We start from the raw sequence: 25,769 nt of genomic DNA, 5'->3' as shown, positions 1-25,769 counted from the left end.
TCTGCCATGCATTTAATTTCCTGATGAGAGCAAAGAACATTTTTTTTTAAATTTCCAGGGGACATAGGCTTCTCTGTCCAGGTCAGCATTTATTACCCATCCCTAACTGTTCTTAAAGTGGCGGTGAATTGCCTTCTTCAACTGCTGCGCTCCAAGTGATGTACATACGCCCACAATGCTCTTGTAATGATATTTAGTTAGAAATACAGTTTTGACTAAGAAAGAAAAATAACTAATTTAGTAGGAAACACAGATATGAAGTGTGAAATAATGTATTTTGGGAGTACTAACAAGGCAAATAAATAACAAATGGTAGATCCCTAGGTAGTAATGAGCTTCAGTGGGGCATTGGTGCACATGTATCCTTGCAGGCAACAAGTGGATTGGTTTGTTAAGGACGCATATGGGATATTTATCTCCATTAACTGAGGCATTAAATAAAGAACTGAGGGGGTGTGATAGAGTATGCATAAGGCAGGAGATTAAAAAAAAAGAGTATAAAACATCACTTTTAAATTGACCAGATTAAAATTAACAACTCATAATGCAATCTTCACCAAATAATTGAGAAACAATGTACAATGATACAGCATCGTATGAAATTGAGAAGAACCTATACAGAGGGTTGAGACCCACATTTGTAAAGGGATCCAAATTATATTGGAAAAAAATCCTTTCACTGAAATTTCAGAAGTATGAGAAATATCATAATTCTCACAAGGCATTTTCTTCCACTCAGAGAAGATATCTTGCTTTAAGGTGGCTTCAACATTTATGGACATTTTGTCCTTATTCTATTGTTAAATAATTTAATGATAGTTATTTTCCGGTCCTCCTATAAGTTCTCAGATATTCTTGAACAGTTCCGAGCAACATCAAACTGGATCCCATTAGATTTGGTATTACATTTTTTTGTGGTTTTCAACAGGCACACATTTATCCACAAGTGTACTGATTATTAATTTCTACTAAGAAACTTAGAAAATTAATAAATCACTTAAATTTACCTGTTACAATTGAAACAAACCTTAATATCTTAAATGGGGAAACATATTTTTTCAAGAGAGAAATCCAGACCCTTAAAAATACCTGTAGGGTTAAATATACCCAAGACAAGACCAAGATTATGGCAATGTGAATTTTGTAAATGAGTCAGTGGCACATGTGTACTTATGGGTGAGAATCAAAGCAGAAATTCAAAATAGCACTTGAATTATAAACTTACAGAAACCTGATAAAAGTTGGGAGGAGGGGGTTCAGGTTTCTTGAATTAGAGGAAACAGAAGTGGCAGCTGGGATTATTGGAAGGAGGAGAGGTGTAAGAGTTCATTCATTTTTACAATTTTTAAATCTTTTGGTTAATACAGATCTGTCTGCTTGTGCCTACACCTTCAAGAATTCTGTGTTAACTGAAAGCCAGCTGTAGGTTTCCTGCCTCTTGCTCTCTCAGCAGTAGACTCAATTCCTTATTATGCCACAGGTATGTATGGATGTAGACTGCAATGGCCTTGGTACGGCACAAGCTTTTTGCACAGCAAAGCACCCTGAAAAGTGTACCAATAACATGTTACTCTTTTGGGACAGAGACAAGGAGAATTTGTTTTTGTCTGAGAGTTGTGCAACTTTGGAACTCTCTACTTGAGGACACCCTAACCTCCAACACTGACATAAAACATTATCCCAAAGTACTAGCAGACTAGCCCTACTAGTATGTAGAAATGATGTACAAAATATGAACAAATTCCAAGTAACTTAAGTATTCATGGCTGAGATCTGCAAACTGAAAACAAATGTTTATTTTTTAATTGACTTCTATAATTTGGAATATTTCCAAAGTGTTGGTACATACTTTAATTCAGACAAAACAAAGTTGAGAATTCCCACTGATCAGAAAAACCATCTCACCAGCTGCTTTGCAGCTATAAAGACCATGAACTCCTTGATACTCCAAAGCACTCTCACAGTTGTACCACTCTCCCCAGTTTTTTCCTTTGCATCCTCCCAAGATTAAAAGCCTAGTATTATCTGATATGAGTGCTATAAAATGTTTTAACTTCCTGATTTAATTCAGTAAAATTCTAACACATGTTCCAGTTTTCTTAGAGTCTCTTCCTCCAGCATTCCAAGAATTCTCGGCCTACGCTCTAAAATATTGAAACTCATTCAAAATAATACTAGCCACAGTCCCATTCCAGTACTCTCACGCTCTGTTCACAACGTTTCGTATTTCCAGGAAAATCCCCAATGACAGATTCAATTACCCATAATGCTGGCTTATCATAATGCTGTTGACTCGGAGTAATTCCTTGAAGCACCAAGAGCATGCAGAAACTATGTACAAAACTTGAACATATTCCACGTAACTCAAGTTGCCATTGCTGAGATCTGCAATAAGACAGACTAAAAGATAATGCCTATTTGTTCAATTGACTCCTACAATTTAGAATATTTCCAAAGGGTTAGGGTTAGCATATATCTCAATTCAGACAAAATGCCAAGTTTGGAATTCCTGCCAACCACAAGTATCATCTTACCAGCTGCTGTGCAACCATATGGCATCAAGCAAAATGGTCCGAACAAAGTTAGGAAATCTCTGTAGGATGGTTAAAAGTGGCTGAACTTCGAGCTAATCCCTTTGGAGAAAGCAAAATCCTTCATAGAAACCTGTTGCAACTATATAGAATCATACAGTACAAAGGAGGCCCTTTGGCCCATCGAGTCTACACCAACAAAACGATTCTAAATCTGCATAATCCATTTTCCAGCACTTAACCCATAGCTTTCAACGCTCTGACATTTTAAGTACTCATCCAAGTACTTTTTAAAAGGTTGTTAGGCTTCCTACTTTAAATACCTGCTATTCACCTTAAAATTATGCTATTAATACTTCAGCTGAGTAGAACATCTGCTTCCTGCTCATAACCCTGACAGCTCCTCTCTCAGCTTTCTCTGATGACAAAGAAAACCTGAGTTTATCCAGCCTCTCTTCATAGCTAAAATATCCCATCCTGGGAAATATCCTCATAAAATCCTCTGCATCCCCTCCGCATCTTTCCTACAGTGCACTGACCAGAATTATATACAATACACCAACTGTTACCTAACCAAAGTTTTGTACAGCTCCAGCGTAATCTCCCTGCTTTTATAATCTATGCCACAACAGAGAAAGGCAAGTATTCCATATGCCTTCTCAGCCACCCTATTAATCTGTCCTGATGCCTTTAGCAACCTGTGAATGAGCATCCAAAGATTGCCTGTTTTTCATTTGAGCTTCCCAGTGTCCTGCCACTCAATGAATACTCGCTTGGAGTTACTTCTACCAGGTAAAAACAATGACTGCAGATGCTGGAAACCAGAGTCCAGATTAGAGTGGTGCTGGAAAAGCACAGCAGTTTTACTGCTCCGTGGTTACTTTTACCAGCCAGTCTAGAATAGAGTATAAAAGTAGGAAGATATTGCTGCAATTGTACAAGGCATTAGTGAGACAATGTCTAGAGTACTGCACACAATTTTGGTCCACTTACTTGAGAAGAGATGTAGTTACGTTGGAAGCAGTTCAGAGGAGGTACACTAGATTGATCCAGAGGAGGGGTTTGCTTATGAAGAGAGATTGAGTAGTTTAGGCTTGTACCCTCTGGAGTTTAGAAGAACAGGAAGAGATCTAATTGATGTTTAGAAGATGCTAAAGGGGATTGACAAAGAAGACATGCAAATTATGTTTCCCCATGTGGAGCACTCTAGATCGTAGTTCTAAGCGAAGGGCTAGCAGATTAAAAGAGATGTGGAGAAATTACCTCCTTTAAAGCATTGTGAATCTGTGGAATTTACAACCCCAAAAGTGTAGTGGATGCTGGGACATTTTATAAATTAAAGGAGGAGAGAGACAGATTTTTAATTAATAATGGGTTGAAGGGTTAAGGAGAGTGCGCAGGAAAGTGGAAACGAGGCCAAGATGACATCAGCCATGATCATTTCAAATGGCAGAACTGGTTCAAGGATCAGAATTGTCGACTCCTAGTTGTTTTGCAGGGATTGTCACCACAGGATATAGAGAGTTTCCTTGCCTTAACTTACCAAACTCGCCTCATAAACTAACTTTCCCACCTATAGTGTCCCTCAAATCTGATTCCACCTCCAGCACCATTCCCAGAACCTCTCACCACTCAGTGTGTATCTTGGAATTTACCAGCATCCCTTACACCTTTGCAACTTTAAAAGCTTGTTGTTCACCCAGAAAGCATAGTCAGCCTGGAGCTGCCCTACACACATCCTAACATTTGCCAAACATGAAGGGGTAGGGAAATTGGGGCCCTACTTTATGGGAAACTGGAGGTCCTGCTGGATGGATGGTGCAGACCCTCTTCCTCCAGGACCAACACGAGAGTCAATAACACCAGACTTTTTCAACTTGGTCTGATCTTTTAGTCTCGGCCTTCTTAAGAAATGCACAGCACTGTAGTAAGAAGATCAATGACCACCACCACTCCACCAGCATAAGTGGAGCCATGTTCTCTATAAGAACTTGTCACAAGACCTTTAAAGCAACAGGACAGCAACATACTGGTTAAGAAAGGTATCTAGGACACATGCCTTTATTAGCTGAGGCATGGAGTTTAAGAGCCAGGATGTTATACTGGAACTGTATAAAATGTTGATTAGGCCAGAGCTAAAGAATAGAGATTAAATAGAATGGAGTTGTTTACCTTGGAGCACAGGAGATTGAGGGAGGTATGTGACTGAGATGTACAAGATTAGGATGGGCATAGATAGGGTAAACAAGAAGAAACTTTCCCTTTGATAGAGGGGTCAATGACTGGACGCACAGATTTAAGGCAAGGAGTTCAGAAGGAATATGAAGAAAAACATTTTCACTCAGAGGATGGTATGAATCTGAAACTCAGCCTCCAAGGGTGGTATAGGCAGAAACACTCAATATTTAAGAAATATTTGGGCATATACTTGCGATGCCAAGGTATACCAGGCTGTGCAATAAGTGCTGGAAAATGGGATTAAAACAGATAGATGGTTGTTTTTGACCAGCACAGACTTGTTGGGCCAAAAGGCCATATTCTGAGCTGTAGAATTCTATGATTCTACGATATCTCACTCTCACACTATTCTACCCACCTCCCACCAACGATCATCTTCCCTCACTTACTTTCTCGTCCCTCAATACTTGACAAGGCTTGACTTGACTGAGGCTTATCTAGCACTAAGCAGCAATGCAAGACAGAAGTAACGGGAATCCTGTATCTCTGGCTCAGAGAGCAAAGTACAATAAAATCATTGCAAGCAAGGATGCTGTAAGATCCAGCTAAGATCAAAGGGAGTGAGCGCTATAACACTGAATAAAAAGCTGAGAGATGCAGACTGATCCAGTCTCTGAGCATTTGCTGCTGCATTACAACAATACTTACTGGTGCAAAGTGAGGTGCAGCACCGAAGTGCAGAAAATTCTGTAAGTGAATCAGAGATGTGCCATGAAGGTTCTTGAAAATTGGCACATCTCAGATACCAAAACTCCTGGAACTGGATGTGGAATGCTTGTGGCCAGTGCCTGCAGAGCATGCTGTAAAACGCTGGTGCCATTGTCTAACATGGAGGTCTTTCAGTACAAACAGGGTGCTATATTCACTAGATATTCACTCTGCTTTTCATGTCGAGTCTTCTTGATGTCTCGCTTGTTTGTTGAGTTTGGGAAGATACAAAGCTTAATATTAACAAAGTGAGTTCAAGATTACAAAAAGTAATACCTTTTAATTGGCACCTTACCACTGCCCAGCAAGAAATTTGCTTCGCTGGTTGTCAAAAGCATCAAAGATAGAGCAAGATGCACCTGATATTAAGATCAGCCTTGTCGGACCTCTCATTTGATTCTGCCACAAATCTTGCCACAACACATCACTCAGATACTTTAAAAATTCCATCCGTGGATGTTTAAGATCTGGACATTACACCTTAGCAAGGGTAGAGAATTTCCAATGATTAATTGAATGGCAATGCGGACTTGATGAGCCAAATGGCTTACTCCCGATTCTAATTTGTATATTCGAAAAAGATGTACAACTTCATTACGAAGGAATAATTGCTGGTCACTTACCTTCACAAGGCTGTACTTAAAACATGTTTATTCTTTTGCCTATAAGTACTGAACAAAAATCTTCACAAATCACAGTATCATAATTAAGGGAATATCTGGTCTTCCTCACTGGACGAATAAATTCATAAGACCAATGGTGTGCCAGGAATGGTAGCACAGTAATGATCTATAGCGTTTTATAAAATCATGAAAGGAATGGATAAGGTGAATAGCAACAGTCTTTGGTCTATGGTTTTGTGTAGGGGAGTTCAAAATAGAGGGCATATTTTTAAGGTGAGAAAAGAGAGATTTAAAAGGTGCTGGACTGCCAACATCTTCACACAGAAGTTGGTTCATTATGTGGAATGAACTGCTCAACGAGGTGGTAGATGCAGGTACAATTACAACATTTAAAAGACACTTGGATAGGTACATGAACAGGAAAGGTTGAGAAGAACATGGGTCAAATGCAGGCAAGTGGGACTAGTTTATTTTGAGAAACTTGAGCAACATGGACAAGACCAAAGGGCTGTTTCAGTGCTGTATAACTTCCTGACTCTATTCACCAATCTAAGTGAATAAATTCCTCATCTCAGTCCTAAAAGACTTGCCTTTCATTCTGATACCGTGAACCCTTTTTCTTGATGTCACAGTCAGACTTCCTAACCCTTGATCGTACAAATTTTTTCTAATTTGAGAGTATTATTGTCTGGTCAGCATTATTATCGAACTGTAAATGCCTTTGTGAAGGTGATAGTTAGCTGCTTCTTAAACTCCTGGTGTCTTTGCTGACTTAGGAACACCTACGGTACTGTTGGAAAGTTCCAGAATTTTGGTTAAGCAACAATGAAGGAACAGTATTTCAAGTTAGGATGGAATGCAGCTTGGATGTGAACTTGCAGATGTTAATGTTCTTATGCATCTGTTGCATGTGGTAAAGGTCACGGGTTTGGAAGGTGCTGTTGAAGAAGCTTGATGAGTGCTGCAGTGTATCTTGTAGATGGCACATACTGCTACCACTGTGCTGAAGGAAGTGAATGTTAAAGGTGGTTAATGGGGGTGAAAATCAAGCAAGCTGCTTTGCATTGGATGGTGTTGAGTTTGAGTATAGTTGGAGCAGCACTTAAATAAGCAAGTGCAGATTGTTCCATCACATTTCATCTTGATTTCTGTGTTGTAGATTGGAACCAGGTATAATTATTCATTGTAGAATTACTAGGCTCTGAACTGTTCTTATAGCCATAATATTTACATGGCCAGTCCAGTTCAGTTTCTGGTCAATGGTACCACCAGGATGTGGACAGTGGAAGATTGAGCAAAAATAATGCTTTTGAACATCAAAGGAAGATGGTTAGATTTCCTCTTGTAAGAGATGGTCATTGCCTGGTATTTGTGTGGCATGAACTGTACTTGTTACTCATTAGATCAGATCCACACGTTGTACAGGCCTTGCTGCATATGGACACAGGCTATTGTGGTACTGGAGGAGTCACAAATGGTACTGAATACTGTGCAATCTCAGTAAATATCCTTAATGTTGGTAATTGATGAAGCAGTTGAAGATGGTTGGTCTAGGGTTCTACGCTGAGGAACTCTTGCAGTGATATTCTGGGATTGAAGTGATTAAACCTCAAAACTGACAACCATCTTTCTTTGTGTTAGGCCTGACTACAACCAGTGGAGAGTTTGCTCCCTAATTACTTATGACTGACATTGTGAAAAGAATTCTTGATGCCATACTTTGAAGTGGAAATGTGATGGTGAAGTGTTAGTAATCCAGAACCCAGACCAATGTTCTGGGGACAAAAACAGAAGTTGCTGGAAAAGCTCAGCAGATCTGGCAGCATCTGTGAAGAGAGATCAAAGTTAATGTTTTGGGTTCACTGACCCTTTCTCAGAATTCCCCAGAAATGGTTTGGGGACTTAAGCTCAAATCCGACCATGGAAGATGGTGAAGTTTGAATTCAATTGTTGTAGAAACCCATCTATTTCACATTCCTTTAGGGAAGAAAATCTGCTATTCCTACCTGGTCTGGCCTATATATGACTCCGGACTTACAGCACTATGGCTGACTTGGCTGATTATTAACAACCTTCTGAATAATTAGGGATGAACAATATATGCTGGCTTAACCAGTTATGCCCATATCCCATAATAAAGAAAAATAAAGTTGATGCAGTCACCCTCACCTCACCTCTAGAATTCAACTGCTTTGTTCATATTTGGACTTCAGCTGTAACGAGGTCAGGAGCTGACTGGCCCTGGCAAAACTCAAACTGGGCTTTCTTTATTCCAATATTTGCTGACATCACGAATGCTGTCCCTTTACCAAAACCAGAGGAATACATGAATCATGAAAGACCACCCTTAACACCAGCAGTCACTATTTCTTCCTCCCAAATAACTGCCAGTAGTGTACTAATTAAACCAAAAGAGAAATAATAAATGAGTGAATAAAGCGTCCACTCCTGCATAAATGACTCAATTTTCCTACTGATAAGCCAATTAGTTTTATTGGTTATCATCGCATCTGTCCATTTTGTATCATTTTTTTGAAGAGAAACTGCATGGCAGGTTTACAATCAACTGATATGTTTTGCAACATTTAAAGATTCAGCAATTGTCAGTCCCTCACATTTCTCGTGGTGCTCTAAGATAATATAAATGCTCACTGTCACAGCATCTTTCTTCTACAATGAATTTCAGCCCATAAATTAACCAGTTTATAATCTTTTCCTCCTCTTAATCACACCTCCTTCTATCTCTCTCTCATCAATCTGCGCCAAGGCCAGATCACAAATCCCAGGCACAATGCAGAGTTGTCTTCTCAAAAAAAAAGTCCCCCTCTCACCCCTCCCTCTCTTTCTCACTCACCTTGCAGTCTCCACCTCACCATCCAGCAACTTTTCAGGCCCTGCTTTCCCCATTCCTTTGCAGTCACCATCTTCCTCTCCCAGTCCATGGCTAGCACGAGGGGGCATAGCTTTAAAATTGAGAGGTGATAGATATAGGACAGATATCAGAAGTATTTTCTTTACTCAGAGTAGGAGGGGCATGGAACGCACTGCCTGCAACAGTAGTAGACTCGCCAACTTTAAGGGTATTTAAATGATCATTGGATAGACATATGGATGAAAATGGAATAGTGTAGGTTAGATGGGCTTCAGATTGGTTCCACAGATTGACGCAACATCAAGGGCCAAAGGGCCTGTACTACGCTGTAATGTTGTATGCTGTTCGTTCTACAGTCACCTGAGTGTCTTTCCCACTAGCCTTCTTGCAGCCGGTCAACCCCCAGTCCTTGTAACCTCCCCTCAACTCCCTTGCAGTATCACTTCCTTCCAACTGTTTTACTATCAAGACTCTTGTTGCAATTTTCTATGCCTCCCCCACTGTTGCTGCCCACTTGTCCCACCAGAATCTTTGGTAGCTTCCATGCTTCCCCCACCATCCCCCCCCCCCCCCCCCCACCTCCCACCTCCCCAAACCTTGGCGGACACCACCCTATCCCAGCAAATGAGACACCAGTAGCAAAAGTTGGCTTTTTCCTGTTCCAGTCGAAAGCTCTCAAGTTCAAGGTTTGTGGCCTTCAGTAAGTCAGCTTCAATTGCCCAGTGACTTATTCATTGTTGACACTTCCCTTACTAGCTGGTTGAGTGGTGGTGCTACCCGAGCACAGACTTCAGTGATTAATATTGTATACACCTCCCTTTCTGGGGTCTTGTCCTTTCAACACAAAAGCTGTGGCATGTATAGTTTATAGCCATCTAAGTTGAGAACATTGTGTTGGTTACAAAATACACCTACCTTCTAAGCTTTCCCGTTCATCAGAAGTCCAAGCCTGAGACTTTGTCTGCTCACGCAGAAAGTCAATAATTGCATAGGCAAGATGCTTCAGTTCGGACATCGTTACCACCTTAAAAACATTAAAAATAACATTAAGTGAAATACTAATATCCTTTTGGATCAGCAATCATGTAACTACTGCCGAATGTCACAGAAACACGTCCGGTTCACTAATGTCCTTTAGGGAAAGAAATCTGCTGTACTTAAATAAAACAAAGAACTGTGGCTGGTGGAAATCTGAAACAAATGAAAATGCTGGAGAAACTCAGCATCTGCGAACAGAAAATTTGTGGAGTCTAGCGACCCTTCGTCAGAGCTAAAATTTTGGTTGAGAAATGGTAGGGTCTTGGAAAAGTGAGGAGGGAGTTGGTAAACAGGCAACACCTTCTGCAACTGCACGAGAAGGAGCCGTGGTATGTGAAATAGTGCTGGGAGTGGAGAAGTGGACAAGGGTATCCCAGAGGAAACAACCCCTGAATGAACACTGAAAAGAGAGAGGCGGACTGTGTGTGCCTAGTGGTGGCAACCTGCTGGAGATGGAGGAAATGGTGGGTTATCATCCTTGGGGTGGAAAAGGAGGACAAGGGGTAGGGGTTCCTCTAATTATTGTGGTGGGGAAGGAAAGGAATGAGGTCAGAAACAGGAAATGGGTCAGACACGGCTGACGGCCCTGTCAACCACGATAGCGGGAACCCTCCATTGAAGAAAAAGGTGGATATGTTTGATGCCCTGTCTGAGGAAGATAGCGTCATCAGATCAGATGCAACAGACAAGAAGAAATTGAAAGAATGGAAAGGAATCCTGACAGGAGGTAGGGTGTGAGGATGCACAGTCAAGGTAACTGTGGAAGTTGATGGGTTTGTAATCTATGTTGGTGGCCAGTCTGTGTAATCTGCTGTATTTATCTAGTCTGGCTGACATGATCAGAGACCCACAGACCATGATCTGCTTGACTCTTAAACATCTTCTGGGAATTTAGAGATGGTCGATAAATAGTAGCCAATGATGGCTACCTCATTGATGAAGGGGTTATGCCTAAAACGTCAATTTTCCTGCTCCTCGGATGCTGCCTGACCAGCTGTGTTTTTTCGGCACCACACTCTTTGACTAGTGATGACTGTATCCCACGAACAAACAAAAATGACCAAAACAGCATCTTGTTCATTGCTGGGATTTTATTTGGCAACATCATGCTGTATTTCAGCTGTGAATACATTGATCTTTGCTCATACATGTATCTCTTCTCTCCAATAAAATTTCAGCAAAATTTCTGTTGTGTTGAATCTGCCCCACTGATAATAGACAGGAAGTTTTCATATGCAAAATTCACAACATAAATAAATTGGCAAGATCAAGAAATAACCCAGCTCATTTGCAAGTGGAGTCCTCCCTCTAACACAATGGCAGAAAATGCAATTAAAGCTACAAGCTATACCTCCATGCATTTATCTAAATCCCACTTCCTTCTCCCTGCACACTCTTAATCTCTCAGTATTTGCACTATACAATGCATTCCCAAGCCAAATAATGTATTTAGAAATATTTTTAATACATTTGTGGTCTTCTGATAAAATTGGAGAAAGCGATGTTAACGAGAGCTTCTAAATAAAAAACATAAAATACAGAACAAAAGGAATAGCATGGGTGTAGAGACAAAAACAATAAAATAAAACTGTTTTTGCACTTATTAAACTATTTCATTTTCGGAGTATTAAACTTTTTGTGAATTATCTGCAAGATTCTAAAGAAAGCTTCATTAACTTGCCAAACGAATATTCTCCAAAAAATCAAAATATCTTCAATTGTAATTTGGCTTTATATCATATACTTGTTGTAATTGAATTTCTCTTTTCATCCCTCCTATAAACAGAAACATAATCACAATTGGCAGGAACAATCATGGTTTGATTAGAAACTGCAATAAAGCAGATGGGAGGCAGGTAAGGGCTTAGTACAGGTCTTCCTGGTGCTACATAGCCAAAATGCTGCAAGTTTTTCTGAGACTACAGCTGGGAAAAACATGCCCAACATAGAGCCAACATAAACATAATAGCACACTCCAGTTAGCATTTTTTGGCACTGGTTGTTTCATCTGTAGGTGGATAAAACATGCATCCAGTTGAGGAAGGTGAACACCAGCTCACAGGGCATTACCAAAAATGTAAGGTCCAGATATTCCCACAAACCTCACCATCTGGTGCACTCTTCTTACCACTGTCATCACATTCCAAAGTTTAACAGTTCTCCGGTGCGAATAAATCATATTGAGTATAAGGACATATCATGCATGTAACAGAAACTGTGCAATCACCATACCAGCTACAGGTGCAAGAAATGGAAAATGTGATTTACGTAAACTTAATTATTTTAAATGGTATAGATTGAGATTGTGATTGAGATTATTAGTTGCACTGCAACATATGGTACATGAACTCAAGTAACTCCAAATTGCTAAATTTTGGAAAAAAAAATTATTAGCTTTTAGTTTTACTGATTTCAAGAATAAAAATTGATCTGAGCAGACTTGTTTTGAAGTTTTAGACTTAGAGAAGATGGGATAATCAATTAGTTTGATCAAGATAAAGATCATCCCTTTACAGACAGCAAAAACGCACATAAGAACTAGGAATCAGAGTAGGCAAATTCAATCCCTTGAGCCTGCTCTGCCATGTCATGTGATCAAGCTGATCTCATCTCAGCCGAAACTCTACTTTCGAGCCCACTCCCCGTAACCCTTTAACCCATTACTAATTAAAATTACTGACTATCTCCTCCTCACATTTATTCAGTGAGTCAGTGTTCACTGTATGCTGGGGTTGTGAATTTCACAGACTCATGACACTTCAAGGATAAGAATTCTTCCTCATCTGTTTTAAATCTGCCACCTCTTAGCCAAAAACTATAACCTTTCAGTGTAGATTCCTCACAAGAAGAAACACCATTGCTCTAGTGACGAGAAAACCTGACCATGCTGAAGAGGAAAGGAAAGGTAAGCTACATGACTGATGTTGGTCACTAGCAGGTAAAGAGGCTCTACATCAAAAAGATGCTGCTATTGCAGGTTTGAGACGGTGGGACCTCAAAGAAGCCCTTTGAGCCCTTGATAATTCACCATAGCTGAGAGTAAGGGTGAAGGAAGTTCACAAGCAGAAATTGCTTGGTGCACCTGGAACTTACAATGACTAGGATTTCTGTGTCAGGTTAATGAAGTTAGCAAACTGCAAAATTACTGAAATTGTTCCTGTGAGTAGATGCAATGTTGAGAACAATGTAATTCAGTCTCAGAAGAAGAGTATGAATTACAAAATCATGAGCAGTCATTGACACAGTGTGTGATGGATCAACTTTCAAGTGAGTTTCAAAGTTAGATCTTTGAAAATAATGAATTAGAATTCCTTGTAAAGGAGAAAAAAAATGAGAGATCTGGTAACCCCACAGTAGCACTATTGTCAGGTTGGGTTGCTTACAAATCCATGGGATATGTCATGACTCATCACATATTTGATGTGTTATGTGGGATTTTCTACCACAGTTTATTATTAATCCATTTTGACTAATATTAATTCTGAATGATAGAAGATTTTTAATTTACCTATGTATATTTTACAGAGAGCATTTTGATTTTCTAACTCTGTACAAAAATATATTTTTTAAATAAACTGTGGAAACTTGTGATTTTATTCTCTTAGTAAGCACCCGGGATCTGAAGCTTTGTCTATTTTAAACAAGACATAATTATTGGTTTATGACCAGATTGTCACAGTTTGGTGGTCTCATCCAGGACCATAACAGTACTGACCAAAGGATCTATTCAAAGTTGTCAAAGTTGTGAAGATTCCTCATCTAGCTTCATTTTCCAGGAGCTATTTCTAGCATCAAATGTGTTGAACACCTTTAACCCCTGCTAATGCTGTTGCAATCTCTCCCAGTGTTGTGATGTAGTAGTGATTTCTCTTTATTGCTTAAGATAGTGAAGACCCAGGAAAACTCACATATTTGGCTTCCCTCTTATCATGAAGGAACTTACCCAACCTATAAACTCTATGACTTTCTGACCTCATTTTTTGCCCCCACATCTTAGCATTTTTTCACATTTTCCTTTGCAATTTATTATCACATGTACAGAGGTACAGTGAAAAGTATTGCTTTGTGTGCTACATGGGCAGAATGTACCAAAGTGCATCAGGATAGCAGAACAGAATGCAGAATATTGTTACTGCTGCAGAGAACGAGAGAGAGAGAATACCGAATGGATATTTGAGAGATCCATTCAAAAGTCTGATAGCAGCAGGGAAGAAGCTGTTCTTAAACTGTATCCAAACGTTCATATTTTCTGCCCAACGGAAGAGGGTGGAAGAGAACACGACCGGGGTCTGTGATCATGTTGATTGCTTCCTGAGGGAGTGGAAAGTATAACTGCTTTGTGTGATGGACAGGGCTGTATTCACAATTCTCTGTGGTTTCTTGCAGTCTCAGGAACAGCAGTTGCCATGCAACGTGATATCTGGATTAGTGGTGCTGGAAGAGCACAGCAGTTCAGGCAGCATCGAAGTAGCTTCGAAATCGACGTTTCGGGCAAAAGCCCTTCATCAGGAATAAAGGCAGTGAGCCTGAAGCGTGGAGATAAGCTAGAGGAGGGTGGGGGTGGGGAGAAAGTAGCATAGAGTACAATGGGTGAGTGGGGGAGGGGATGAAGGTGATAGGTCAAGGAGGAGAGGGTGGAGTGGATAGGTGGAAAAGAAGATAGGCAGGTAGGACAAGTCCGGACAAGTCGTGGGGACAGTTACTGAGCTGGAAGTTTAGAACTAGGGTGAGGTGGGGGAAGGGGAAAAGAGGAAACTGTTGAAGTCCACATTGATGCCCTGGGGTTGAAGTGTTCCGAGGCGGAAGATGAGGCATTCTTCCTCCAGGCGTCTGGTGGTGAGGGAGCGGTGGTGAAGGAGGCCCAGGACCTCCATGTCCTCGGCAGAGTGGGAGGGGGAGTTGAAATGTTGGGCCACGGGGCGGTGTGGTTGATTGGTGCGGGTGTCCCGGAGATGTTCCCTAAAGTGCTCTGCTAGGAGGTGCCCAGTCTCCCCAGTGTAGAGGAGACCGCATCGGGTGCAACGGATTCAATAAATGATATTAGTGGATGTGCAAGTAAAACTTTGATGGATGTGGAAGGCTCCTTTAGGGCCTTGGATAGAGGTGAGGGAGGAGGTGTGGGCACAGGTTTTACAGTTCCTGCGGTGGCAGGGGAAAGAGCCAGGATTGGAGGGTGGGTTGTTTGGGGGCGTGGACTTGACCAAGTAGTCGTGGAGGGAACGGTCTTTGCGGAAGGTGGAAAGGGGTGGGGAGGGAAATATATCCCTGGTAGTGGGGTCTGTTTGGAGGTGGCAGAAATGTCGGCGGATGATTTGGTTTATGCAAAGGTTGGTAGGGTGGAAGGTGAGCACCAGGGGCGTTCTGTCCTTGTTACGGTTGGAGGGGTGGGGTCCGAGGGCGGAGGTGCGGGATGTAGACGAGATGCGTTGGAGGGCATCTTTAACCACGTGGGAAGGGAAATTGCGGTCTCTAAAGAAGGAGGCCATCTGGTGTGTTCTGTGATGGAACTGGTCCTCCTGGGAGCAGATCCGGCGGAAACGGAAGATTTGGGAATACGGGATGGCATTTTTGCAAGAGGTAGGGTTGGAAGAGGTGTCATCCAGGTAGCTGTGGGAGTCGGTGGGTTTGTAAAAAATGTCAGTGTCAAGTCGGTCGTCATTAAGGGAGATGGAGAGGTCCAGGAAGGGGAGGGAGGTGTCAGAGATGGTCCAGGTAAATTTAAGGTCAGGGTGGAATGTGTTGGTGAAGTTGACGAATTGCTCAACCTCCTCACGGGAGCACGAGGTGGCGCCAATGCAGTCATCAATGTAGCGGAGGAAGAGGTGGGGAGTTGTGCCAGTGTAATTACGGAAGATCAACTGCTCTACATAGCCAACAAAGAGACAGGCATAGCTAGGGCCCATACGTGTGCCCATGGCTACCCCTTTGGTCTGGAGGAAGTGGGAGGATTCAAAGGAGAAATTGTTAAGGGTGAGGACCAGTTCGGCCAAACGAATGAGAGTGTCAGTGGAAGGGTACTGTTGGGGACATCTGGAGAGGAAAAAACGGAGGGCTTGGAGGCCCTGGTCATGGCGGATGGAGGTGTAGAGGGATTGGATATCCATGGTGAAGATGAGGCATTGGGGACCAGGGAAACGGAAGTCTTGGAGGAGGTGGAGGGCGTGGGTGGTGTCTCGAACGTATGTGGGGAGTTCCTGGACTAGGGGGGGATAGGACAGTGTCGAGGTAGGTAGAGGTGAGTTCAGTGGGGCAGGAGCATGCTGAGACAATGGGTCAGCCGGGGTGGATCTTGGGAAGCAGGTAGAACCGGGCTGTGCAGGGGTTCCCGGACTATGAGGTTGGAAGCTGTGGGTGGGAGATCTCCTGAGGTGATGAGGTTCTGTATGGTCTGAGAGATGATGGTTTGGTGATGGGGGGTGGGGTCATGGTCGAGGGGGCAGTAGGAAGAAGTGTCCTCGAGTTGACGTTTGGCTTCAGCGGTGTAGAGGTCAGTGCGCGAGACTACCACTGCGCCCCCTTTATCCGCTGGCTTGATGGTGAGGTTGGGATTGGAGGGCTGCGCGATGTGAGGGTGAGAGGTTGGAGTGGGGGAGTGAGGTAGACAGGTTGAGGTGGTAAACGTCCCGGCGGCAGTTGGAAATGAAGAGGTCGAGGGCAGGTAATAGGCCAGCGCGGGGTGTCCAGATGGATGCAGTGTGTTGGAGGTGGGCGAAGGGGTCCTCGGAAGGTGGGCAGGAATCCTGAGGTATGCCAGATAGGTTGCTTCCTATGGTGCATCTATAAAAATTGCTAAGTGTCTTTGTGGACACGCCAAATTTCCTTAGCCTCTTGAGCAAGTAGAGACATTGATGCACCTTCTGAACCATGGTGTCAAATGGAGTGGTCCAGGATAGATTATTGGTGAGCATCACTCCCAGGAACTTGATGCTCTCAACAATCGCCATCTCAGCACCATGTCCTCCACTCTGCTTCCTGAAGTCAGTGATCAGCTCTATGGTTTTGCTGATGTTGATGGAGAGATTGTTGTCTTTACACCATGCTGCTAAGCACTCAATCTCTTTTCTTTCTGTCTTGTCGCTGTTTGAGATTTGACCTCTAAAAGTTGGTGTAGTCAGCAAACCTGTAAATGACATTGGGGTGGAATTTGGTCACACAGTCTTCAGTGTATAAGGAATATAGTAAGGGGCTGAGTATCCATGTTGAGAATTATGGCGGAGGAGGTATTGTCACCTATTCTTATTGACTGTGATCAGTCAGGAAGTTGAGGATCCAATTACAGAGGAAGGAGCCAAGACCTAGATCTTGGAGAGGTTTGTTTGGAATTATGGTGTTGAAGGCGGCGCTGTATTCAATAAGTAGGAGCTTGACATAGGTATCCTTGTTATCCAGATGTTCCAGGGATGAGTGCAGGGCCAGGGAGATGGCATCTGCTGTAGAACCTGTTGCGTTGGTAGGTGAATTGCAAAGGATCAGGTAATTTGGTAGGTTGGAGTTGATGTGAGCCATGACTTGCCTCTCAAAGCATTTCATAATTATGGAGTTCAGAATCACTGGGTGGCAATCATTGAGGCATGCTGCATGACCTTTCTTTGGGACCAGAAGATGGCGGTCTTCTTGAAGTAGGTGAACACTTCAGATCATAGCGAGGAGAGACTAAAGATGTCTGTGAATACTCACACCAGTTGGTCCGCACAGGATCTGAGTGCATGGTTGGGGACTCCATCCAGGCCAGTCACTTTCCATGGGTTCACTCTCAAAATGGCCAATCTAATGTGTGCAGTGATGACCATGGGTACAGGTGCATCAAAGGCTGTACAGATAGGTGACATCATTTCACTGACCTTCTGTTCAAAGTGAGTGTAGAATACATTGAGCTCATTGGGTAGTGATGTATTGCTGCCCATGATTCTCTTCCACTTTTACTTTGGTTAGTACTTTATGTGGGGGTTGGATCACTGGTTTATTTGCTGGACCAACTGTGATGCGACACTCAAAAATCTTCAAAGTCATCAAACATCTCATCAAATCACTGCATGCATTTGCACCTGTTAAACCTTGTTTCTGATCAGGGAAGGGAGCAATTTGAAATGGTTGTACTAATTTTAACCTTCAGTGATGCCTTTTTCAGATCATGGTTTCTTGAGATCAACTGCAACAATTCACAGCTGCTGAACCCTGGATAACAGGTCTATCTGTTTCCTGGCATCGAATATATGGTTAACTTTTTTTTTCCTTTGGCTCCCTCTAATTTTGGTTGTGATAGCTTCAAATCTCAGTTCTCCCATGTGCTGTTAGCATGATGCTGCTCAGGGTAGAGCACCTTTTCTTCATTAATTGATTGTTCTATGCTCAATTACCAAGCTTCAAAGTTAAGCATGATTTAAGGTGAGATAAATGTATATCTCATTTATTTGAGTATGGACTTTTAAATTAGTAGCATTTGGGATTTCATCTTTATGAAAGAGTTCAATGAATTATCAGAGAGAGGGTCCCCGAGATGACGTTGGGGATTTGTTTGCTTTGTGCAAGATTGGAGTGGACAAAGTAAACACTGAGGAGTGTTAACTTGCTTTCAGTTAGAAGGGTCAGAATTTTTATTTTGTTTTGAGGAAAAATCTGCAGCTTGGAAAGCTTTTGTTTTCAGCTTGCTAAGGTCCTTGTGAAAGTTAAGTGTGTGATACAGCTCGCCTTAAGACCGGAGATAGTTTAGAACTATTAATAGGTCACTTAAGTGTAAGGATTTTAATTGAAAGTTTCAGACTAGAAGTGTTTGGTTTCAACTCAGAACAAATTATAAGTTGAGAAAGTCTAAGCTCAGTTACATGACTCACCAGGGATGAGGTTATCAAACTCTCAAGGCTAAGTATTGGATGAAACAGTTAAGCCTATAGATGTGGTAGAGAAGGGAATTCTTTCTGGCATTTGAGTATTTTGGATGGTGTTGAGGTAAATAGGATTTTTTTTTAAGTGTCTTTGGAAGCTTTAAAATGCATTATTTATAAATTGCTCAGTTTATTCTATTTTGCCTTTTCTATAATGAATATTTTTAAAGAACAAACGTCAAACTTGTAGCATTTAACGCTTGTGCTTCAGTGAAATACCACTTCATTAAATAATAAAAACAAAACTTGAGCAAGATTTTGAACTTGGTTTTGACTTGCCCAGAAGTAACATCGGCTGGGATCATAACAATAGATTGGATTTTAATTTGTTTCTCATTTTCTCACTGATCTGAATTGTTTTTCTCTAGGATCTTTCCCATCAAATCATTTCATGTTGTTGTATGGTTCCCATGTCTAATGTATTCTCAAATTGTTCCTCTTCTTCCAGGGTATGAATGTTTTGGATTCTTTTTCATCTTATTGATCTATTTGTGCAGCCATGGATAACTGCATTATCATTTTCTTCATTGCTCTGCAAAGCTGTTCCTAGGGATTGCAACTTTTACAAGCTCTATAGTTTCATCTGTAGTCAGGCCACTTCCTTCTGTCTGTGAAGTCATCAGGCCATTCACGGCTCTTGCACATCTTCCTCTCTGCCTCGTGTTCATTTCTCTGCTGCCGTTTCACTGTAACAAATTGACTCAACTGAAAGTATCCATTTCTGTAAGCAGCTCTGTCTAAACTTCGTTTTATATGCTTTGTCAGTGTCTGCAGCCTGTGATATTGAGAGCTTGCCCTTCAAATCAAATCTTCTTGTCCTTCAGGTTGTGCAAAACCCCAAACAAATTGATCTATCAGCTTTTCAACAGTTTCTTTGGGTGCATTTTACAAACTTATCATGAAATTGTGAAATTCACCAGATTCCTGCCTCAGACCTTGAAATTCTTATCAGGGGATCTGAAGATTTGACTTCAGTTGGATTTTTCAAAAATTGCATCTGGGTTTTTACTGTTGTCATTATTCATCTCCCAACTATTAAATTTTAACCCTTTCTCAACTACCCACAAAAGGATGTACTAATATCTTTTCCTCTTCACTACTGCCTTTTAGAAAGGAACTGAATGTCAATCTGAACATTTGTTTCAATTCTCAAATGCTTCCAGAACATCAACTTCCCAATTCATTATTGTGGTCATTGCTGCTATTTCTTTTTCACCTGATTTACTTTCACTAGCACTTTTAAACTCAAAACTGGTAGGTTTATAAGTTGTTGCTCACCTCAGAATAAATGTAAAATCCTGGATAGCCATTCTCATAAGGATTCATTCCTATCTCTTTCTGAATAATATAAAAACAGCACACCAGACTATCAAAAGTAATAGGCAAAGAAATTGCTGATGTATTTGACTTTCCAAAGCTCAGATTCAGGATTTTATTTTGGATTTCTGTTTGGAAGACAAGGGCATTGCTGACAAAGCTAAAATTTAATGCCCATCATTAATTAGCCTTGAATACATAGTGAAAACCCTCCTTGAACCACTGAAGGATACGTGGGGTACGTGCACCCATAATGTTGTTACAGAGGGAATTCCAGGACTTACTTCCTTCCCTGACATTCTTTTCTTTTTAGAAATGATTTCACAGGATATGGAAGTTGACGGCTAGTTCAGCATTTGTTGTTCATCCCTGATTGCCCCAGAGGTTAATTAAGAGTCAACCATATCATTGTGGATCTGGCCCCATGTATAGGACAGACCAGGAAAAGTCAACAGAATCCCTTCCCACATTAGTGCATTAGTGAACCAAATGGGTTTTTCCAACTATCATAAATAGTTTCACGGTCATCATTAGACTCTTAGTTTCAGATTTTTTTTTAACATTGAATTCAAATTCACCATTGGCCATGGTGGGATTTGAATTCTGATCCTCAGAATATTACTGAGTCTCTGGATTACCAGTTTAGTCCATCACCTCTTCATTCAACGTCATTACAAGTACTTAATTTCACTGTCAATATCCAGAATTTTCATATGCTTCAATATAAGAGGAGCTTTGAAAATTGCTTTCTAACAGTCTTCAGTGAGGATAACGTCAGACTGGCAAAATGTCCAGGAAAATTTGGAGCAGCTTGATTAAAAGTATTAATTATTTCATTTTTTCCTTGAGCTATTCACATTCTTTATAATGTTGAGGCCCGAGGAAAGTCAAGGCTAATATATGTTCCTTTCTCTTTTAATATGGTTACTTGGATATTTATCACTGCATTTCTCAGTTGCAACCATATCTTCCTGTGCCTAAAATGGGTCAATAGTCCGATAGTTCCTTGAGCGTTTGATTTCACAACCAAGTCACAAACTATACTGACTTGGAACTATGGCACTGTTGCTTCACTGTCACTAGGTCAAATCTTTTCCTAATAGATCTGTAGGTTTTCCTACTCTCCCAAAGACCGCAACAATTCAAGAAGACAGCTCACTATTTTCTCAAGGACAACTGGGAATGGGCAATAAAAGATGGCCTAGCCAGTAAACCCACACCATGAATGAATAAAAATGCTCAGCAACTTGTTGATGGGACTTCTTGTTGGCATACTGAAACTGGTATTCAACAAGTGCCTATTCTGTACTTAAATATGATGATAATAATAACATTGTACTCAGATTATAAATTCTATGAATACATTAAGCAAAGATCTTTTCTAAAAGAAAAACATTTATATTCTGAAACTAAAGCTCCTAAAATTTGCATTTTTTCATCTAGCATCCATTCCTCCCTCTTGCTTCAAATTAACCAAGTAGAAAACACCTTGTCTTAACCCAGAGACTATACTCCCTTTTTTTAAATTAGCTATCTCTGCAACAAATACATCAAAACAACCAACCCCACTGTCCTTGCTCACATTGGGCTATTACTCAGCATGTAATAATCTATTGTACTGATTGTTCCCCTACATGATATCATGCAGTCTATAACAAACCTATTTGTGTTTTCATATTACAAATACTAGAATAATCAGCCTCCAAATCTTAAAGTGGCACTTCTTACCAATGTTAGGCTGTGATCATATGTAACACCAAGGCAAAATCCAGATTTTTTTCACTTCTAAACACTTGGGTAATAGCAAGTATATTTGTATACAGAAAGAATGGTATTACAATTATGTTATCCAGAATATTAAGAAAGCAGGTTTGGTATCAAACCAATTGGTCAATTAAATAGTCTTCTATTTGACTATTCGAAATTGCTGTTTGGCTGCAACTTTAACATACCATTTCTAGTCAATATTTGGAGGTAATTTATACCAAGCTGATACCAATAACCTCCATGTGATGTCAAGAAATGGCTGAAAACACTGGATACTGCAAAGGCTATGTGTTTTGACAACTTTTCAGCAAATGCCCTGAAAACTCATGCTCTAGAACTAGATGTGCCAATAGCCAAATTGTTTCAATACAGGCATAACACTGGCATCCACCCAATAATGTGGAAAGTTGCACAGGCAGATCCTGTATACAAAAGGCAGGTCAAATCCAAATCAGCAAATTACCATCCTATCGGTCTACTCTAGAAAATCAATGTGATTGAAGGAGTTGTTGATAGTACTGTCAAGAGGCACACACAAATAAATAATTTACTCTCTGATGCTGAGTTTGTCTTCTGCCAGAGCCAATGGTACTGACTTCGCTAAAGCCCTGGTCTAAAAGTATATGAAACAGCTGAAATCCAGAGGCAAGGTAAGATTGACAGCTCTTGATATCAAACATGCATTGAACAAAGTATAGTGTCAAGGAACCCTAACAAAATTTGAACTAACGGGAATCGGAGAAAAGCTCCACACTTGTGGGAGTCAAATTTAGCACAAAGGATGTGACTGTTGGAGGTCAAATCTCAATTCCAGGACATTACTGCATGAGCTCCTCAGGGTAATGCCCAAGGCCCAACTATTTCCAGCTGATTCATCAATGACCTTCCTTCCAATCATAAAAGGTCAGTGGGATGTTTGCTCATCTTTACACAATGTTCAGTACCATTCACAACTTCTCAGATAATGCGTGATTATGTACCAAAACCTGAACATCATCCAGTGTTGGGTTGATAAGAGGTAAGTAATATGCATGCAACAAAAACAGCAGGCAATGATAATCTCCAACAAGACAGAATCTACCTACTGCTCTTATGTTCAATGGTAGTACATCCCTAAACCACCTCTTTGCTTCCTGCACCTACCATCACCAACTGGGGGATTACCATTGACCAGAAACTGAGGCTAGGAATTCATAGTCAAACAGACTCTTCGGTCCAACTAGTCCATGCTGACCAGAATCCCAAACTAAACTAGTCCCACCTACTTGCACTTAGCCTACATTACTCCAAACATTTCTTATTCATGTACTTAAACATTGTAATTGTACCTGCATCCACCACTACCTCTAGAAATTCATTCCATACATGATTTTAAAATGTTAAAAAATTGCTCATGTCTCTTTAAAATCTCTCGTCTTAAAAATGCATCCCTTGTCCCCTTCACCCCACCTTCATATATCCCATTTCCCCAACAAGCCTCTATCTATTATTATGTATCCTGTACCCCTCCAACTCTTCTCAACCATACCTCCTGACCCCACCTACCCAATATTACTCTTCCCCACAAACTTATTCTCCTGTGTTTCACTTCCTCTCCTCACCATCACCAGGCTGGGCTTCCCTCATTCCCTTCCCCTGGTATCCACCCCTTGCCCCATTATCCCTGCATCTCACCCAGTATCCATCCTTCTCAAGTTTTTCTTCACATAATACCCATTCCCAAGGTATCCCTCCCTCCCACCGCCCTTATCCCCAGTATCCTTACCCCACCAGCCCTGACATCCCTCTTCACTCCCACCACCTACCTCTACCTCTCGACTGACACCTACAATTTTTAATCCCAAGTCCCAGTCGCTCTTCCCTGATCCCCTCCTTGTATCCCTCTCATCTATCTATCTATCTATCTATCTATCTAACCAACCAACCAACCACCCACCCATCCATCCATCCATCCATCCTCATCCCAATCCGCCCCTGGGCACGGTACCCGCCGCCCACCAGCCCTTTCCCTGCATCTGCCGTTCCTCTCCACCACCCCCCACCCCAAGGCCGCAGCATTTACCACTACCCTGCTCCCCGGTACCTGCCCCTGCCGTTAACCGTTCCTCCTCGCGGTCTCTCCGAGCTCGAGCTGACCAACACGAAGTTCCACAGCTGGTTGGGAGCGCAGGCGCACTGCCGCAGCCAGGCGGAGCTGAAATTGTGCCGAAGCTTCCATCTCTCCACAGCCGCACAGAGTGACAGCTGTGGGGGCAGGGTGACACCTTGATTGTCGGTTTCTGTCTTTGAAGTAGATATTGTTTTATCGCTTTGTGCAAAAACTAAGCTGTACGTGGAATAACGTTCCTGCAGGCAAAGGGCAACTTAACCTGCTGTCAGTGGCCAATTGGAAGGATTTATTGGGGGGTGTTTGATCAGAAACAGCAACTGCAGATTTACTGTATGAAATTTACGGTATCAATATGAGGACAAAAATGGATTTTGTGCCTGATGAGCATTCATAGCAGAGCATTTACTATGGATTCAGAGCATTTTGCTGTAATATCAAGTTATGATGCATATACATACCAACTGGAACACAGGAGTAAGATAGACGTACAGTATATGGGCGAACCAGAGGAGCTAAACAAACGTATTCTTCAGCTCCAGAAGTGCTTCCAATTTAGCTGTGTGGTTTAGGTGGAGGTGACCATGGTCAGGGAGACTGGAAGCATTGCTAATGTCTTTGTGGTTCCACGAGGAGAGTTTATCATTTACTGACCCCTCCAAGATCCTTCCTAAACCTTCACCTTTCTTGACTTTGAGTCGTTGCTTTAATCTATGCCTTGTGCTTGTCAGAAATTTGAAATAATCACAGTTTTAAACATAGTATATGGGAATATGAATAGGAAGGGTGTGGAGGGATATGTGTCGGGTGCTGGCAGGTGGGATAGATTGGGTTGAGATATCTGGTCGGCATAGACGGGTTGGACCAAAGGGCCTGTTTCCATGCTGTACATCACTATGACTCTATGACTCTAAATACATTTTTCACTACATGTGCCGTGATCTAATATACCTTGCACAGATTGTAGTGTAGAATTTAGAGTTATAGAGTCCCAGAGATATACAGCACAGAGACAAACTCATGGTTCCAATTCATCCGTGCCAACTAGATATCCTAAATTAATCTAGTCTCATTTGCCAGCATTTGGCCTGTATCTCTCTAAACCCTTCCTATTCATATACCCATCCAGATGCCTTTTAAATATTGTTATTGTACTAACCTCCACCACTTCCTCTGGCTGCTCAGTCCATACATGCACCATCCTCTGTGTGAAAAAGTTGCCTGTTAGGTTCCTTTTAAATCTTGCCCTACTCACCTTAAACCTATGCCCTCTAGTTTTGGATTCCCCCAATCCAAGGAAAAGACCTTGTCTATTTACCTTAGCCATTATAATTTTATAAAACTCTATAAGGTCACACCTTAGCTTAAGATGCTCCAGGGAAAATAGCCCCAGTTTATTCAGCCTCTCCCTATAATGTCTATGTTCTATATTAATCAGGAAGGCTAATGGAATCTGGCCTTTATATCTAGAGGACTGGAGTACAGGGATGCAGAAATTATGCTGCAGCAAGACAAAACCCTTGTTAGACCCTACTTGAAGTACTGTGAACACATCTGGGCACCACATCTTCAAAAGGATATATTAGCCTTAGAGGGAGTACAATACATGTTACAAAAATGATTCTGGGACTTCAAGAGTTAAGTTATGAGGGGAAATAACACAAAATAGGTTGTTTTCTCTAGAAT

At 41.4% G+C, this 25,769-nt stretch overlaps 1 protein-coding gene across 5 annotated transcripts in view; it reads right to left on the bottom strand.

The window, feature by feature from the left end:
* The window catches only part of LOC140477171 (small glutamine-rich tetratricopeptide repeat-containing protein beta-like), a 62,089-nt gene extending 37,949 nt beyond the window's left edge, over positions 1-24,140 (bottom strand). For 3 of the 5 annotated variants that reach the window (XM_072570586.1, XM_072570615.1, XM_072570624.1), the window contains exons 1-2: positions 24,060-24,140; positions 9,888-9,996 (exon numbers count right to left, since the gene is read on the bottom strand). In XM_072570586.1, coding sequence (XP_072426687.1) covers positions 9,888-9,987 — 100 coding nt within the window. In that variant the 5' untranslated portion in view covers positions 9,988-9,996; positions 24,060-24,140. Of the gene's footprint in view, positions 1-9,887; positions 9,997-24,038 lie in introns of all 5 variants that reach the window. The other 2 variants (XM_072570596.1, XM_072570605.1) reach the window with 2 other exon arrangements.
* Positions 24,141-25,769: the final 1,629 nt, after the last annotated feature.

Source organism: Chiloscyllium punctatum, chromosome 1, assembly GCF_047496795.1.
Source record: "Chiloscyllium punctatum isolate Juve2018m chromosome 1, sChiPun1.3, whole genome shotgun sequence".
NCBI lineage: Eukaryota > Metazoa > Chordata > Chondrichthyes > Orectolobiformes > Hemiscylliidae > Chiloscyllium > Chiloscyllium punctatum.
Note: the sequence above shows the minus strand (reverse complement) of the source record. Positions and strands in the feature narration are given on the sequence as shown.